Source organism: Stenella coeruleoalba, assembly GCF_951394435.1.
Source record: "Stenella coeruleoalba genome assembly, chromosome: 21".
Taxonomy (NCBI): Eukaryota; Metazoa; Chordata; class Mammalia; order Artiodactyla; family Delphinidae; genus Stenella; species Stenella coeruleoalba.
The window spans coordinates 5,566,888-5,586,625 of record NC_137167.1 but is presented as its reverse complement, the minus strand read 5'-3'; the positions used below and the strand labels follow the sequence as shown (position 1 = coordinate 5,586,625).

The following is a 19,738-nucleotide window of genomic DNA, read 5'->3' as shown; positions in this document are numbered from 1 at the left end:
GGTAAAGGCTAAAGCATTTCACTCTTTTTCTCAGACACTACCAACTCTGAAACCTTGGCAATTAGATATTTCTTTCCTCGAAGGCTCAGGAGACAACCCAGGACTTCTGTCATCTCAGATATAGCTGTTCAGGCATGATTATTTCAGACATGATTGCGTAGAGTGGCACTGTGCAATAGAAATGAAATGTGAGCCACATGTAGAACTTTAAATTTTAGAGTAGCTACATTAAAAAATTTTTTAAGCAGATAAAATTAATTAGTGATGTATTTTAATAAATTATTTTATTTAACCCAGTCTATCTGAAATATTATCATTTCAACATGTAATCCATATAAAAATTGTTAATTGGATGTGTTATATTCATGTGTGTGTGTGTGTGTGTGTGTGTGTGTGTGTGTATTAGTGCAGAAAGTCCAGGGTCACACCCATGTTATCAACCTGAGCTACCAGAAGAATGGAGTTGCCAGCAACTGAGAACAGTGGATGGAGCAGACTTGGTGGGGAAGAACAGTAGTTCAATACTGTACCTCGCGTATTTGAAATGTCTATTGGACATCTGTTAGACCTAGCTACTAGACAGCCCACTGGAAATGAACATGAAAATATAAAACTTCAAGGGACTTATATTTTAGTGTAAAATTTAGGTCATGTGAAAATATATTAAAAGATACAAACAAAAAATCTTATTTTTACATGATGTGAAACTACTATGTAGAATAATGAATATTGAAATTGGAAGGAGAATATGGGAGGGAACACAATTTCAGATAATGTCAAGGTAGACCTCTCTAGAAGGTGACATTTGAGCAAATATTTAATGGAAATAAGGGAAGGAAGCTTTCAATATGTAAGAGAAGAGCATATTAGGTAAGGAGAAAGATAGGTGATGATAGGTAGGTAGATAGATAGGTGATAGATAGACAGATTTAACCATTATACCTTATTGCTTTCCTGTAAAGATACACTTTCAATGCTTATTTTTTTAATGTTAAAGATAAACAATGATAAATTAAAAATTAATCATGTTTGACTTTGTCTCCACCAAGGTACAAGTTTTTCGTTTGAGCCATCCTGCAATTCGTATCATTATACATGGAGCATTGTTTAGACGTGGTTTTATTAGCTAGGTTTACTTAACCTGAGGACTGTTATTTCCTTTTAGGGTTTCCAGTGGTGTAAAGATGTTTAGCAACTGCAGCATGCGTGACTATAGATATTTTGTTTCAACATTTGAGGGTCAGTGTCTTCAGAACTTTTCAAAACTGAAACCATTATATCAAAATCAGTCGGTGTGTGGTAATGGGATTTTGGAACCTCAGGAAGAATGTGACTGTGACAGTGAACAGGTGAGTAATTAAGACTGAAATCTGAGCACCATTTCTTATGTTTCCAGTAAGTGGTCATGGCATATATGGAATGATATATGCAACTAAGTCTCCAGTAGAATTAAGATGTGAAAATGAGGATAAATTAAGACGTATGAATCATTTCCCCACACCTCTTCAGCTGAGAAGACAAATGAGTCGTGAAACCTTGGTTTGAAGACACCGTTCACAATTATAGCAGCAGAGAGATTTTGAATATATGGACTAAATGAATTCCCTTTTAGCCAAATCATATGACCTCAGTCTCTGTTTTCTCTACAAACTTCTGAATTTGGTCCAACTTTTTTCTGTTTCTTATGGTTGCAAGGATGTCTAAACATTATAATGGATGTTTCTTAATTATTCTCAAACATTCCTGCATTTCCCAGTTTCAGGATGATCAAAATTTGTTCTGTTTACTCATTCTAAATATGAATGTGTAATCTCCTATAGCTCCACCAACCGAATGCTCAGTGCACGACACTGTTTTCAAGTGATAGGACCAGATATTTAGTATGTTATATCATTATTTTGTAATATTTAATAATTCCCCCTATTTAAATTAAAAAAATTTCTTCATGATTACTCCCCCAGCAGTTATATGAATTTTTTATCCACCTACAAAAATAGCTAACCACTACCTGTTTACATAACTTTAAATCCCTACACATTCTCTTAATCATGTACCATTTCCTAAAGTTTATACATACATGTATGTGTGTGTGTGTCTTTCTATATATGTATACATGTTTTCCAACTATCTCAGATTTTCCAATGTCATCTTAGTTTTTTTGGTAAATACATAGTACTGTGCTCATCTTGCATTCACCTACCCCAAAATATGTACCAATTACTTGCCAAATACTCTAGTTATATTTAATGAAGGATAAAATGAAGCAACATAATCTAGGGCTAAATCTACACATTGTGAATTTCCACAACTGCAGGCTGTAGGCCGATTAACACTTACAGCAGATGCTGTCAATGCTCTGCCAGTATTTCCTTGGCATTGACTGTTCCTGTAGAGTGTTTTTGCTTCAAGTATCTGATACTTTCTGTTGCAGTGCTTCCTCTGGCCTCAATAGAGTAGAATACTCAGCCAGTTATCAGGGAGGACTTAATGTACTCAGGACTATCGATCAGCCCTCAGATAAGTATGATGGTAAATAAATGTCCCAGATTCCTTGCCCCTTAGGAGGAAATTTTCTGAGGCAAGCTTTACATCAAAGTTCTACAAACCATAGCCAGTGGGCCAAATTCAGCTGCCACTTAGTTTTGTAAATGTTACCTAATTGGAATGCAGCCACACCCATATGTTTACATATTGTTTATGACTCTTTTTGTGCTACAACAGCAGAGTTGAATAGTTGCAACAGAGACCATGTGGCACAGCATTTCAGCAAAACTGAAACTATGTGCTATTTCATCCTTTACAGAAAATGTTTGCTGTCCCCTATTCTGTGTCATTTCCCAGAGGTACTTGTGGGATTTAGCTTTATCTTACAGGAGCAGCAAACAGTTCACAAACCCACTCGTACTGGCTTGCGTCCCTTCCCTAACATCCTATACCAGCGCTTTGGTGGTTGGCAGAATGGACCTTCAAATACATCCTCACTCGAAGCTCTGGAATTTGTGGATATGCATATTACATGGCAGAAGGTAATGTGCAGAACTAATTAAGGGTATGGACATTAAAGAGGGGACATTATCCTGGATTATCTGGGTGGGTCCTGGCTAATCACATGAGCCCTTAGAAACAGAGAATGTTCTCCAGGTGAAGTCAGAGAGATGTGGCAGAAGGGGGCTCAAGGCGCTACTGCTGGATGAAGACACGTGGAAGCACAAGAAGAAACGCTGATAGTTTCTTGGAGAAAAGACAAGCCCTTGGCTGACAGCCACCAAAGAAACAGGAAGCTTTTTCCCACATCTTGGTTTTACCCTTGTGAGACTGTAAGCAGAGGACCTGACCTAGTTTGCCTGTCTGAAGTTCTGAGCTACAGAAAGTATGAGGAAATTAACTTGGGTTATTTTAAGTCGCCATGTTTGTGGTCATTTGTCACAGCATCAGCAGGGAACTAATACGCCTTTCAAATAAATTACTCATATGCATCACTGTTTCAGAGTCTGTATCTGGAGAAACTCAAACCACATTAGCTGGACCAGAAATTGTCCTAGGAAGCAGACACTCAAGATAGGTTTCTGAAAGTGGATTTCATGCTGGCCAGATAGTAATATGTACTCATGTACTCATTTCTGGGCTTGGCACATTTGAATAGATGCACTGGAGAAACTTAACACCTCCAAATCCCTCAGAACCCCCTGGGCTGTGAAGTTACTGCTCTCCCCATGGTGAGGCAGAGCAGCATCACATTGCCTGTGGACCAGAGAGACTTAGATGAGACGGATGTCTCACAAGACGATGCCTGTTCTTCTCAAGATCTGTCCCTGCCTTCCCTTGTTGGTACTAGACCACTAACTAGTCTCAAGTCTAAACGCAGCCCAAGTGAAGACATACCCTCTGCTATTGGAATAAAGTTATTTTTTTTAAATTGTAGAATTTGCTAGTATGTGTGGACAAGAACATGGAGAACATGCCAGGGATGGATGTTAAGGATGTTGACCCCAAGATATTAAAGTATAAGCCTTGAAAAGGAGGATGCTGTCTAGTGAATCAGGGTTTAATACCTTGGCAAGGTAACCTGGGGCCAGCCTTGATTTGCCACTGGATGGAACCTTGAAGATGGGAAACAATCTGGCCTACAATAAATGAGGTTGATATGCCAGAACAACCTTAACGGAGTAATACAGAAGGGGTCAAAAGTTCAGAGTTGTGGCCATATTTTAATAGAACATAAGGATACTACAAAATCTAGCACCTAATTATCCGGATGGCCCAGAGTACACTCCTTTCACTAAAGCAATGAGGAAATGCACTTCTGAGGAGATCCTGATGTGGTTGAAGATCTCAGTGGTAGCTTTCTTCTATAGACTAGGGTCGATGGTTGGAAGTACCATCATGGAGTTGGGCACCCAGTGTCACTAGGGATGCTTGAATTCCAGAATAGCAGAGGTCAAGTGGCTGTGATTAAGAGAGATCTGGGTAGGGACTTCCCTGGTGGCACAGTGGTTAAGAATCCGCCTGCCAATGCAGGGGACATGGGCTCGATCCCTGGTCCCGGAAGATCCCACATGGCACAGAGCAACTAAGCCTGTGCGCCACACTCTTGAGCCTGTGCTCTAGAGCCCACGAGCCACAACTGCTGAAGCCCGTGTGCCACAACTGCTGAAGCCCGTGTACTTAGAGCCTGTGCTCCACAACAAGAGAAGCCACCACAATTAGAAGGCCACACACTGCAACGAAGAGCAGCCCCCACTCGCCGCAGCTAGAGAAAGCCTGTGTGCAGCAACGAAGACCCAACACAGCCAAAAATAAATAAGTAAAAAATAAATTTATATTTAAAAAAAGAGATCTGGGTAGTCAATTATGATATCCCTTGATGTATGTAACTGAAAATTAGGAAGAGATGAGCAAAGGACTGGTGCCAATTACTACTAATGGAAATTCACAATCCCTTGCTAAATTTCTGGACCCAAGCTAGTCTCAGAGCCAGAGCTCATTGTTCAAGTTGAGGGTGAGATCCTACAATGCCCAAGTAAGGATATAAAGTAGCAACTTCCTCAATTATTCCCCTCCAAAGTGACCTCCAGCCATTTGCGGTAGCTGTTCACTGGGGAATGGGGAATACCCAGATCACTGTAGGATGACTGAATAGAGAATCTTTACTTAACAGACTCACATAAGAGGACTCAAACTGCTATCATGCGTAGCGTAGGCCTACAGAGAATCCAGGTGATACCTGGCATCTTTGAAAAATCCATCTTAACAGTAGATCCAATAGGTTCATTATCCTAACCTGTGTTCATGTTGCCTGTTCTTTAGTGACCCACTGAGGTGACACACTTAGAAGCTGACAGATCCTCACATTGGTTCCCCAATATGTGGAGTATAAGCTACAAGAATAGGAAAGGACAAGTATAAATGCCTGAAACTACCAGGGTAGAAATCAGGAAGGAGAATATAACCTGGATGAAGAAATCAGTAGGGAAAGTAGACAGTAATTTGAACTACATGAAAATGAAATGTAATGAAAACCAAGATCATTAGAGAATGATTGGTTAGCTGTGCTAACAGTGCTGACATCAGAATACCCATCACACCTTCATGGTCAGTATAGATTCTGTATCCAAACATCCTACAACCAAATGCAAGTTCTTGTTATAAATAAATTTAATTAATTAAATAAATAAAATCGATAAGCCTCTACTAACAGTAGTAAAGAAAAAAATCAAGACTAACATTAATTAAGAAAATGTATAACAATTGGAAGTGAAGAAATTTAACTGTCATTCCTAATAATATGATTGGGTACAATGAAAATCCAAATAATCTAGAAATAAATTATAATTTGCATATATAAGTGTATTTACCAAGGTCATTGGTTACATAATTCACAAAAGTCAAAAGACTTCTTTATATCAGCAATAAATTAGAAAAGGAAATTTTAAAATAACACCATTTACAATAGCACCAAGAAACATAAAATGTTTAAGAATGTATCTAATAAAATATGTACAAGACCACTAAATAGAAAACTGCAAAGTATTGCTAAGAGAAATCATGGAAGTATTTAATAAATTCAAGAATATGCCATATTTTAAGATTGGAGGAATCGATATTGATGAGATTATGATTTCTCTCCAAATTCGTCATCTCCAGATGCAGTCCCAATCCATCCTCAAACAATTATATAGTTATAAAATGGAAGGGAATTTTAATAACTTTTCAGAAAACTGTGCATATTCTACTTTGTTGCTACACCAAACTTGAAAAGTGAAAATTTCTAAAAGGTTAGTTGTATTGTTAAATCTGAAACCAAAATTAGTGGATTATTTATACCCCATTACACTAAAGCCCATTGGTCTATATTACAATTCAAGTGGACCTTTTACACATGTATATTTTTGTAACATCATGTGTTGGTCATTTGGTTCACTGAATTATGCAGTTTCTAAATGTTGACATATTTCATTATGATATACCATAATCTTATATTCATTAATATCATCACTAATATCGTCAGAAAAGTAATGGGAAAATAAAGTCTCTGTCGATGGGTAAAAGTTTTCCAAAATTCTAATTTTCACTTGAAAGATTCAAATTCAGTTGTTTTCCTTGAAGTAACAGGCATACCTCATTCACTTTTAAGAAAACGTCTGCCAAATACCCAAACCTGAATAACCACGGTTTGTCTGTAAGTTGTTCTTTCATATAAAAACTTGTTTTCTATGGTAAATGTGACTATTCGGTCTGTAATTCAAACAATCACATCAGTGTTTTCCTTGAGAATCTGTAGTAATTGAGAAGATATTGTGGTTATGCATGAAAAGAGCTTATGCATGCTCTCCATTTGTCACAATATTAAGGGAGTATTCAAATGATAAAATTTAGCAAATTAGGGCTTCCCTGGTGGCGCAGTGGTTGAGAGTCCGCCTGCAGATGCAGGGGACACGGGTTCATGCCCCAGTCCGGGAGGATCCCACATGCTGCGGAGCGGCTGGGCCCGTGAGCCATGGCCACTGAGCCTGTGCGTCCGGAGCCTGTGCTCCGCAACGGGAGAGGCCACAACAGTGAGAGGCCCGCGTATCGAAAAAAAAAAAAAAAAAAATTTAGCAAATTAGTAATTTTTTACAGCTTTACCAAAGGTATTCTTAAATGAAACTGTTTTTTTTTAGAGTGCATGACGGTGAATAATATAATGACCACTAGCTTTGATTCAAACTAGAGCACCAGCAGTTTTATCCACTATTGCTTTTACCTGATCAGTGCAAATGTCGGCACAATATAAAAGGCAAATAAAGTCTAATTACTATTAAGAAACTTTTTGACCTTATAGACCCACTAAAAATATCTTAGAGACCTCCTGAGGTCTACCAACCACATGTGGACAGCGTCTGATTTGAACTAGTTGGCAGATAATAAACATACAATTTTCAACTAATTTTAGTAGTAAAGAAAAATTCAGCATCACAAAGTCACACACACAAACACACACTATGGTCTAGTGTAACAAACATAGATGCAAGTTTCCTATGATAAATATTAACAGGTAAATCCACAAGTATAATCAAAAGAAAAGTATGCCCAAATGAGGTTTATTCTGAAGAATGCTAATAAATTAATTTATTCATGGGATTATTATACTAAACAAAGAAAAAACATATCGTTATCACAACTAATTGAGGAAGAATCTATAACACTAAATACTCCTTCCTCAAAAACGTGCTTCAGAATAAAACTTAATATCATTAATTTGAAGAAACTTTCTACCAGTAATTTATAAGAAATTTAATACATAATAATGAATCATTAGAAGTAGATCCATTATATTTGACAATAAAGAAAAATGTTGCGCTTGGAATACAGTAGTGGAATACCTAAGACAAAAATAATAGTCTTTATTTTTTAAAAGTCAATAAATAGAGAATGAAATTAAAAAGGCAAGTTTACTACACTCTTAAGAAAATAAAAACTATGTAACAAATAGGAATAAAGTTAATAAGTTCTTTCCAGGACTTCAAAGGTATAAATGATTTAACAAAACTGAAAGACACATGGAAATTGGAATAAATAGATAGCTATTTCTTTTAAAGTCAAACTACATCCAATTCATTCTTTATTAAATCCCCACCAACATGCCCCTTTTAACCCAAATTGAACTACTCTTCTGCAAAAGCAGATCCTAAATTTCATCTAGAAACAAAAATTAACCAAGTGCATGAATATTTTAATAATTTGGAACAGTAATCATCCATAGCAAATTAAATACACACACACACACACACACACACACACACACACACACCCCAGGTGGTATTGGCAAAAGAACAACAACAACAAAATAACAAAGTGAATAGATAGTCTATGGCTTGATTATTGCTGCATCACCAGCACATAGAATAGTGTCTGATGTATACTCCACACTCAACAAATACTTATTGATTGAATGAATGCATGTATAATGTAATTATCTTTATAATAACATAGGATGTGTGTGAGTGGGTGAAGATTGACTCTGGTATATTTAGAATACCCCATTAGGAATAAAGTTACTTGGAAGGTTTATTCAAAAGTTTTTCTGAAAGAGAACTAAGGAAGAATACAAAAGGACTTTCTGATTTTTCAGTATTTTTATAAATTGTACTCCATTTAAAGTTATTAAAAAATAATGGCTATATTTCTTTATGCTATGCAATATATCCTTGTTGCTTATTTATTTTATACATAGTAGTTTGTATCTCTTAATCCCCCTATCTTGCCCCTCCTCCCCTTCCTTTTCCCAGCTGGTGACCACTAGTTTGTTCTCTGTATCTGTGAATATGTTTCTGTTTTATGTACATTTGTTTGTTTTCTTTTAGATTCTTGTAGATAACTACAAAGGAACTTTTTAGAAAAAGAATTGACTTGGGGGTAATTTTGCATTACAAAATATCAGAACATACTGCAAGGCTGTTTAATTTCATTCACTGTGGTACTGGGCCATCTATACATCTCTATCTATTTATATATCAGCATTTATATCTATCAATTGATTTAACTCTCTAAATATGTAAAAGTTATATAGAGGGCTTCCCTGGTGGCGCAGTGGTTGAGAGTCCGCCTGCTGATGCAGGGGACACGGGTTCGTGCCCCTGTTCGGGAAGATCCCATATGCCGCGGAGCGGCTGGGCCTGTGAGCCATGGCCGCTGAGCTTGTGCTCCGCAATGGGAGAGGCCACAACAGTGAGAGGCCCACGTACCGCAAAAAAAAAAAAAAAAGTTATATAGATATATGACATTTTATTTCCAGGGTGGAAATAGTTAATGTCATAAGGGTTTATCTATAAATCCAAAGCATTCCGTATGAGTAAGGGAGAAATAATCCTTGACATGTAGGATCTGACCTATTATCAGCTGGGCCTCTGTGTTGCTAGGAGCTGGCCTGGCATTCACAGACAGGCTGCAATGTTCTCCTTTTGAAAATAAACAATTGTATACAAGGTCAACATCTGTAACCGTAATGGATGAAGGAAAAAATGCAAGGCCACTCTTTAAGCAAGGGCATTCACTTTATGTCTGAGGACGGTAAAACCTGAAAATTGTCCAAGTCACAATAATGACCAAACACCATCCTTTCCTGGCTAATAGGAATAATTCCTTTACCAATTTCAACCCTAGCATCAGTACAGTCTTTCTTCGTCTAGATAAGAATTATTAAGGTACCCAACTATAGATGAACCCCTGGTTTCTGACAGTATCTAGTCTAGCAAAGTCTAGATTCCTTAAACCCTCCCCAAATCACCTAAAAGGAGCCCAGATTCTATAATTAGATCCTTTCACTGAGGTATATAAAGTTCCCCATGGTGTGTGTTTTCCTTTCCGGAAACTAGTAATAAATGCAACTTTTTCAACTCAGATGTGTTCCAGGTAGTTTTTGGCAGAATGGCATTCACACCTATGTCTTCATAAATATCCCCCATTTTACACAAGTGGAAGCTCTGTTTTTGCACTGACCCACACACATGCAGGTGTGTACATTTATTTGTTCCTGTATTCACAAATAAGGTGACTAGTAATAAATACTGGAGTAAATACTCCACAAAATATAGAGGAATACATTTCAAAAAAAAAATCTATAAGTTTTAAAAAGCAATAAAATACAAGTATTGGTAATATTTTATAGTCTTGGCATAATGGAGGTCTTGGTGATGAGACATAAAGCCCCATAGTCATAAAGGAAGAAGAATGTTACAAATTACAGAAAATGACAGACACCACGAATAAGATCAACAATAGACTACAAAGAAATGTTCTCAACATATAGAAGAGAAAAAAGGTAATTGGAGATTATAAGAAAGCTGCTCCTACTATTTAAAGGGAAAAGAGGAAAACAAACAAAAATCCCTATGCAAAATGGTGAAAATTGTGCGGTGATTACTTAATTCATAAATAAAATTGTACAAAATGCAAATTCATGTTCAAATGCACTAGTAATCAGAGAAATAATAATAAAAAATGAGACACCATTTCCCAGTTACCTTGTTATAAATTAAACTGATTGCTCATAATAAGTCTTGATAAACGTGTTTGGGCTTGCACCCTGGTTTACTTTTCATGAAAGAATATATACACACACATCCACTCATATAGTGATATTGGACTTTGGAACATTAAACACTGAAATATACACAGTGATTACCCCTGGAGAATCTGTGGGGCATAACCACAGCTTCAACTTTTACTCCATATATTCTATGTTATTTCTATAATGGGAATATTTATAAATACATAGCTATTCACATAAACATGTGAAAAATTGGAAACATTTGGAAAATTTTAAATGAAGAAGAATCTTACCTTCTATTAAGGACAATATCTTTGAAACAGATTTTTGAGAAAATGGAAAATATTTGATTTTAAAAAGTTTTAAGAATATAAAAATATTAAAGAATTGTATAAATGCAATGTATTTACATGAAAAAATATTTGGTTTGGGGCTTCCCTGGTGGCGCAGTGGTTGAGAGTCTGCCTGCTAATGCAGGGGACACGGGTTCGAGCCCTGGTCTGGGAGGATCCCACACTCCGCGGAACAACTAGGCCCGTGAGCCACAACTACTGAGCCTGCGCGTCTGGAGCCTGGGCTCCGCAACAAGAGAGGCCACGATAGTGAGAGGCCCGTGCACTGCGATGAAGAGTGGCGCCCGCTTGCCACAGCTAGAGAAAGCCCTCGCACAGAAACGAAGACCCAACACAGCAAAAATAAATTAATTAATTAATAAACTCCTATCCCCAACATCTTAAAAAAAAATTTGGTTTGTTAACTTTATTTAAATTATCACCTAATTTGAGTAACAGCTAACTGCCGTTTACCTTGTAAAAATACATATGTAGACATATCCTTTTTTAATTTCCATTGTAGTAAAACATGGCACATGATTACTATATTAAATGCATTTTTATTATATATATTGCCTAACTCTACTTTAGCTTTATTTATTCACAAAGAGAAACTTTACTAAACAAATTACTAAAAAGACAATTGGGGTTAGTTTTCTCTTAGGAATTCAGATGATATATTTCCATGTTGGCAATTTATGAATTAATTACCAAATATTTTCGGTAGTAAATGTAAATGATCAACTACTATTTTATTTTATTTATTTTTTATTTTTTTATTTTTAAAATTTTTTTTCAATCAACTACTATTTTAGATGTTATTTATTTAGTTCTTATAGTTGTATGTGCCTTTGGGTATTCTAGAAATAGTAAAATAGTAAAGCTTCACTGAATATAAGTATATGTGTAGTTGAAAAGTTGAACACAAGAGAGTATTAAGTAGACGCTGAGAAACAAGAACTGTTAAGTGGTTGAACTAAAATAGCATTTCTTCTTATGAAATTTTAGGATTGTCAGTTTAAGGACTGCTGTGATTATAATACATGTAAACTGAAAGGCTCAGTAAAATGTGGTTCTGGATCATGCTGTACATCAAAATGTGAGGTAAGTTTCCAACATTTATGTTGGAAATTGAACTGTGATAATAGAAGGCTATATTAATTGAATTGATAGAAGGACTCTAGAAATAATTCAGGGGAACAAAGTAAAGAGTGCATAAACAACCACAGGTATATAAGGACACCTACGATGAGATAGAGAAGGCATCTCAGATTAGTACTGATTATTCTATTATGTTGAAACCACAGTTTACCATCTTCTAATTTATCAGATAAAGAGTAGAATAAACATATACACTGCTATACAAAAAAAAAAAACAACTCTCCATGCAATTGTAAAGTAAAATAAATGGTAAATGACTAACTAAAAAGATATAACATGTATAGCCAACAAAATGTGTAACATAGAGAATATGCAAAGAACCCTCACACATTAATAAGTAAAAGTCGAATCGCACACCACACACACACACACACGCGCGTGCACACACACACACACGCACACACACACACGCGCACACACGCACACACACGCACACAACGCACACACACGCACGCACACACACGCACGCACGCGCACACACACACACACGCACACACACGCACACAGGCAAAGGGAGTGCCCAGGCAATTTACAACAATGAAAAGTAGAATTGCAATGTGTTCACTGATCGTCTGCAGTAATTAAGATAAACATAAATAAAAATGATAACGCAGTGTCATCCAAATGGCAATCTTAAAAACAACAATGCCAGATATTGTCTAAGAAATGGGGATAGAGCTCTTTTCTGCACAGTGTTTGTGGAATTTTGAATTGTTATAATCCCTTTCCTGAGCAATTTTTGCATATCTTTGAATAGAGTATAAATTATCAAGTTAATTCATCATCATGAGTTTCTCTCTTATGTATATACCCTAGAAACATCACCATGTGTGGAAAGCTCAGGAAAAATATATTAATTTCAGGATTATTTGCAATAGCAAACCATAAAGGCAAACTTAATATTTACTGGTATGGGAATGTTTACATAAATTATTGTATATTGTACAGGAGTTAATAAATGCAGGCTAAATTGCATGCAATAATATGATATTATCTTCGGGGGCTTCCCTGGTGGCGCAGTGGTTGAGAGTCCACCTGCCGATGCAGGGGACATGGGTTTGTGCCCCGGTCCGGGAGGATCCCACATGCCGCGGAGCGGCTGGGCTCGTGAGCCATGGCCGCTGGGCCTGCGTGTCTGGAGCCTGTGCTCCGCAACGAGAGAGGCCACAGCAATGAGAGGCCCGCGTACCGCAAAAAAAAAAAAAAATACATATATATGATATGATCTTCAAGACATATGTTTGGATAAGAAAGCAAGTTCCATAATGCAAAATATTTTAATTCCAGTTCTAGTAAATTTTTCAAATCCTTTTCCCATTTAGGTTAGTGTAGAACATTGAGCTGAGTTCCCTGTGCTATACAGTAGGTCCTTGTTGGTTATCCATTTTAAATATAGTAGTGTGTATGAAACCCGCTAGTTTGTCTCCTGGGTCTCTCCAAGAAGAAAATGGTAGAGGCAATGTTGCTCCAATTTTGAGGAACAAGTATGTTTAAACTAATCTGTGTAGTCTCCCTCCAAATGCTGGTTAGTCTGACGGCCTCTCAATGTAGAACACAGAGCTCTGTTGGAGGGGTCCTTTTGTCCTTTGAGACAGTTACTTTTCTTCAGGCTTCATCATGAATACTGCACCTGCCTTTTCCTACTCAGCCTTCGGTCTCTGTTATTCCCTCAGGTATCAATAATCAGACACATCTCATTTTCTCTTCAGTAAGTAATTGAGAATAGCCATTCACAGAACATGATTTTCATTTTCCTCCTAGATATCAGCAGCAGGCACTCCCTGTAGAAAAAGTGTCGATCAAGAGTGTGATTTTACCGAGTATTGCAATGGGACTTCCAGTGATTGCATTCCTGACACATATGCAATGAACGGCCAGTTGTGCAGGTTGGGAACTGCATACTGTTACAATGGACGATGCCAAACTACCGATAACCAGTGTGCCAAGATATTTGGAAAAGGTATCGCTCTTTCTTATATATTTCTCTTTTTCTTGTCTTTGATGAAGCAGTAGAAATTAGTAATTTTATTAGGCCTCAGTTCTGAGTACATCTTATCGTCTTAATATTCTGCATGATAGGTGGGAAGGATACATAAAGCGCGTCTGTTGCGTACGGGAGGATGTGGTAAAGCACCTGTGCAACTGGTTGATTTGTGAGCTGAACTAGCCACTTGTGTCATGGAACACCATTTTTACTTAAAATAATAATTGAGACAAACTGTGTTTATAAGAGTTGGGTGTTTGGCAGACACTTTATCAAAAATGAGTGAGGTGAGCCTGTGACTTCAAGGAAAACAACTGGCAGAATTTGTTGCCAAGGGTAAAACTCAGACTTTCAACTAAAAATTTGAGTTTTAGAAACATTATCTTCCACTGTGACTTGACAGTTTTCCAACACAAAGTTAAGTGTTAAAATTAATATTAGTATTAATATGATCATTACCTTGAACTCTTTATCAAGAAGACTGCTTATCTCCACTTAGTTTTGTTCTTCTTCTGGGGGAACATATTCCTTCTTTGCCTCATTTTGCCTGATTCTCTGTTTTTATTTCTATGTATTAGGTGGGCTGTTACATTTTGTCACACACTTTCTCTGGGGCCCAGCAGCACACTCCCTTCTGTTCTCCAGAGCTGTATGCTCAAAGGGTACCCTCTGGGTGGACTGCAAGGCCTGTGGGGTCCTGGGTCTGGCGTTGGCCCCCTGATGGGAGGTGCCAGGTCCCAGGGCACCTGGGCGGAGGCTTGGAGGGGCCTGTCTTACATATTTCTTTTGCCTTAAATTTGGATCCCTCTGTAGGAAATAATACATATCACACAACTCTAGAAGTGGAAAAACCTGAATCACAAGGTCAATAAAGATTAACTTGGAATGAAAAAAGGTTAGTTTTTGTAGGAGTGTTTCAGATTTTCCAGGATAATATTGTACATTCCTTTCCTCATGATTTGATTTTTGGTTTTAGCTACCTGGGCAAAAATCCATGTTTACAGCTCAAATTAGGAGCTGTATTTATGTATATAGAGATTGGAATGGCAAGTCAGTAGATTCTGAAAGTTTACTTCATTTCCTTTTATTTTACACATTCATAATCTAATTTTAATGGCCTGAAACTTTAAAAGTTCAGAGTGAATTTCATTCACATATAATCATATTTCCTCACGGAAGAACTGCTAGGATAACAGTAGTCTTAGGCAACTGATCAAAATTCATTTTTATATTTTGCTTTTTAAACAGTTTTTGAGACTGACTCAAAAGCTCATGCATATATGCTTGCTTTTTAGACAGTCATTATTCATAACACTCCAACATGATTTTGTATTTTTAGAAGAATTAAATTAAATTTGAATAGATCAAAATTACTGACGTTCAAATATAATCATTTGCTAATTGAGTAAAGGTAGTATAACACCAAAGTTCAGTTATTTGCCCAGCTGTAATACAAGGTTCATAGTCTGTACCAAATACATGGTATGTGATTCGTATCGTCTTTCTAATTATTTGAAACTTGTCTTTAGTAACAAGTTTCAGATTAAGTTGACTTAACCAAATTTCAGCCAGAGCTGCAGAGCTATGATCTCTCATAAATGACAGGTCAGTGCGATTTTCTGTATGCTGTGCTTTTAGGATGTTACTTTTTATTTGTTTGCTTCTTGTTTTTTGCTTTTTCGATGCTCATTTGTATTTGAAAATGTTATTTGTCTTTGCCAGTTTTCAGAACCATTGACTGAATGGGCACTAAAAGGCCCAGAAGGAAAACCACACAACACTTTGGCAAATATACATGTGAACAGTTCTCCTAGTGCACCCCCAAATGGGACCGACAACCATTTAATCAGGGGTTTGTTCACTGGGGAAAGGGAAATAACCAAGCATTTTGGAAACTGGTGGACAAGGTCCGATTTGGCATGTGTACCTGGAAACCCAGTTTCATCATGGTCTCTCTGTGAGAGCAGGGACTTTGAGGGCTCAGAGAACAAGTAGAGTCCATGCCAAGTTTCAGCTTATAATGGGTCCACCAGGTCCACAAGTCCGTTTGGTAATCCTTTCTCAGTCCTAGAGTGTACCATTGGGGTTGACATGATGGTAGTTTGTGCAGTGCCATACCTAGCTCCTTGGTCTGTTTGGTGAGGCCACGGAGGCAGCCTTTCCAGGAGCTATAGCTCCTTGGTCTGTTTGGTGAGGCCACGGAGGTAGCCTTTCCAGGAGTTATTGCTTCCCTTAAAGATCTAAAGGATGCAGACGTGGTTGGCTATATAATATCTACATTTAATGACCCAGTGGGTCATTAAGTTGACCCTGCAGAAAACAGATGGTCCCTGGAAGATAATAGTAATCTACTGCAAATGCAGGCAAGTAGTAGATTAAGTAACGCACCCACGCTGCCGGTGTGGTGTCTGTGCTGGAGCAGATCAGCGTGACCTCCACTATGTGGTAGGAGCATAGCCATTGACTTGGCAAATATATTCTTTCCTTTTCCTATCTGAAAAGAGAATTAGAAACAGTTTGCGTTCACATGGAATTCACATGTCTTTAATTTAGGGTTTTGCTCCAGGGCTGTGTTTACTCTCTCCTGCCTTCAGTCATAATGTAGTTGAAGAGATTTGGACATCCCAGAAAATGTCACTTTGATCCACCTTATCATTGATTCTTGTATTAACCCGGCTAAATAAGCAAAGTGTAGTTAGAATGTTGGAGGACTAAGTAAAATGCATGTACTACGAGGGGCAGGAGATAAGACTCAAGAAATATTTAGGAACCCATCACATCAGTAAAATTTTAGGAGTCCAGTGATCAGAGGCATGACCTGACACCCTCTACAAAGTAGAAGACGGACTGTATGTATCTTGCATTTCATATGACAGAGAAACAAGTCCAGTGCCTGGTAGGCCTCTGTGGGTTCTAGAGGCAGTAGATGGGGAAGTACCGCTTGATTCCATTTACCGGTTGGCCTGAAACATTGCTAAAATCGAGGGAGGTAAAAACAGGAAAGGCCTCTGCAGCATATCCAAGCTGCAGTGCAGACAGCCCTGCATTTTTAATCATAAAACAGAGAAATCCAATACCAGAAGTGTGGGTTATGAGAAAAAGAAAAATGCCGTGTGGGGCTTCTACCAGGCCTCTCGGGAGAATAGCAATGCAGTTCCCTGGGGTTCTAGAGCAGAGCTGTGCCGTCTAAACTGGAAAATTATACCAATTTGACAGAACAGCTCTGGGCACACTACTGGCCCCTGTAGAGGTAAAAAACCTGGTTTTCGGACATCAAGTGACCAATTGTTGAGAACTATGCATCGTAAGCTCAGTTATGTCAAATCCACTGAGTTAGATGGTTCAATAGATAGAAGTCGTTCGTTCATCTGGATTCAAGCTCAGGAAAAAGAGAGGGCAGAAGACAAATTCATGAACAGGAAATCTAGATCAGTATGTCTTTCTACCCTCTTCCACCTTTGCTTCTTCCTCGGCTCTGACCAGCAGATACATGGGCTCTCATTATGAGCAGCAGACGCAGGAGGAACAAGCCCAGCCTTGTTTATACAGGTGTGTTGGCTCAGTACTGGTTATAAGTTGAAAAAAGACAGTAGCCACACTGCAGCCTCACTTGGGAGGATGCCTTAAAAGATTTTGACCACGTGATCATCCATTTCCCATGAAGGAGAAATGGCCAGAGTTTGGATTAGAGGGGTACCCATGGACAGTGACAAAGGGCCAAGCAGGCCGGTGGGAAGCCTGGATGTTGGAAGATTGGAAGATTAGAGCCAAGAGTTCTGGGATAGAAGTAAGTGGATAGACACGTGGACATGAACAAAAAATGTGAAGATCTTTGTATTAATCCACCAGGTTAATACCCACCAGAGAAGCACCCACCATGGATTAGACACAGAACAATCACATCGACACAATGACTTAGCCAGGTTACAGCAGCCAGCATCCGTCATCCTCCAACCCAATGCCTGTAGGGTGGACACATTTCTGAACTTTCTCTATTTCTTTTTATTACCGTTTCTGAAATAACTGATTCTTATCTGAGTTTCCCTTATCTCTCTCTTATTTGTACCATCTGGTCACATTCAGCGAAGAGTAACCAAGACACATTCTCCAGAAGTTTCCGCATTGCACAGCGTGCATTACTCTCCTTCTTGCCCCCTGCTGCCAGGCTTCAACTACAATGCCACATTTTAGGCATATTTTGCAGTAGAATTACACATCTACATACCAATTCCTGTGTTTGTTGAAATGGAAATGAACCTCAAACCTCTGCGATTTCCATATCTAATACACTTACTCTTCACTATGACACCCAGACTGACTGATGAGCCTCTACTTGAAACATTGCTTGTCCCCCATCAGAGAAAAAAGGGAGAATATGGCACTCAATCTACTAGTTCTGACGGTTTTGCCCCAACTGACATCTCAAATCTCTCATTTCATTAAGCAGAGCAAGTTACAAGGTCAAGCCTGACGTACATTGGACTAGGAAGGATGCATTCCCACAGGGAGGGGTCAGCAAATTATTTTTAACCATAACATAATTTACTACAATAGATATAATAATTTTCTATTTTCTGTCAGATAAGACAATTGTTTCTTTCCACTTGCATTGACAGGGAACACACAGGGACAAAAAAAAAATAGCATGATCAAGACCATGATTTTTTTTGCTTATGCAATGAGTTTCATTAGTATTTTATCGACAAATGTTTTATTGGCATCGAGAATAATAATTTAGGACATATTCTCATTTTAAGGTGCTCAAGGTGCTCCATTTGCCTGTTTTGAAGAAGTTAATTCTCTGCGTAATAGTCTTGGAAACTGTGGTTTTAAAAACTCCCAACCATTACCTTGTGAACAGAAGTATGTATATAGAAAATGATTGTTTCATTGAGTTATAAAAATTATATATTTCTTGTCAAGAGACACTAAATAGTAATGGAAAGTAAATCGTATATCTGGAGAATATTTTCAAATAACATTATGTGTATTTTCCTTCTATGCAACTCAGTTCTCCTTTTTCTTATTTTTTTCCCTACTAGTGTGTTAGTAAGGAGACTAGACTAAGAGAAATTTAATGTTTCTTACTGAAGGTAGAAAGTGGGCTTAGTGCAGAGGGAACAGATGAAATCACCCATCTCCTAGTCTTTCCCTGAAAGGCTTCCATCTGCATACTAAGAAAGTTGCTACCTGAAGGTTAAGTTTCTAAGTTAGCACACATCTAGGAGCTGACTACAATCTTCCCCAGAGACTCGAGAAACTTATAGACACTTTCCCTGCAATCTCTTTGTAGCCCACTCCAAGTCACCACTATCTCCCTATAAAGAACTTGTACACATTTCTACACCCCAGCTTTTGCACTGCTGCCTGAGGGTCAGATCCCCAAGTCATCTTACTCTGATAGCCAAAGGGACTTCCATTCATAAATATGCCCTCAGGGTTCAGCACAGAAGGAGCAGACAAAAATGCCCATCTCCAGTCTTACCTGGAAAGGGGTCTGTGTGCATGCTTTAAAAGGTATTGACTGAGAATCAGCCTTCTAATTTAAAAAGCTTCTAAGGCCTGCCTTTGATCCTGCCCAGGGACCAGGAATGCCAGCAGCCTCCTCCTCCAGCATCTCCCTGTAGCCTAATTCAAATCACCAGTATCTTCTGCTGGAAGCTTGTACACATGTCTGCACCACAGCTTTTGCAGTTAACACCCAAGAAACAGGCTTCCAAACAGGTTGGCACT

At 38.0% G+C, this 19,738-nt stretch overlaps 1 protein-coding gene across 1 annotated transcript in view; it reads left to right on the top strand.

Moving 5' to 3' along the window:
• LOC307179804 (disintegrin and metalloproteinase domain-containing protein 18-like) overlaps positions 1–19,738 on the top strand; it is a gene marked incomplete at its 3' end in the record, with an annotated part of 77,641 nt that overhangs the window by 34,349 nt on the left and 23,554 nt on the right. The window contains exons 12-15 of the mRNA XM_079909456.1: positions 1,166–1,349; positions 11,869–11,964; positions 13,783–13,981; positions 18,763–18,868. Coding sequence (XP_079765582.1) covers positions 1,166–1,349; positions 11,869–11,964; positions 13,783–13,981; positions 18,763–18,868 — 585 coding nt within the window. The remainder of the gene's footprint in view (positions 1–1,165; positions 1,350–11,868; positions 11,965–13,782; positions 13,982–18,762; positions 18,869–19,738) is intronic.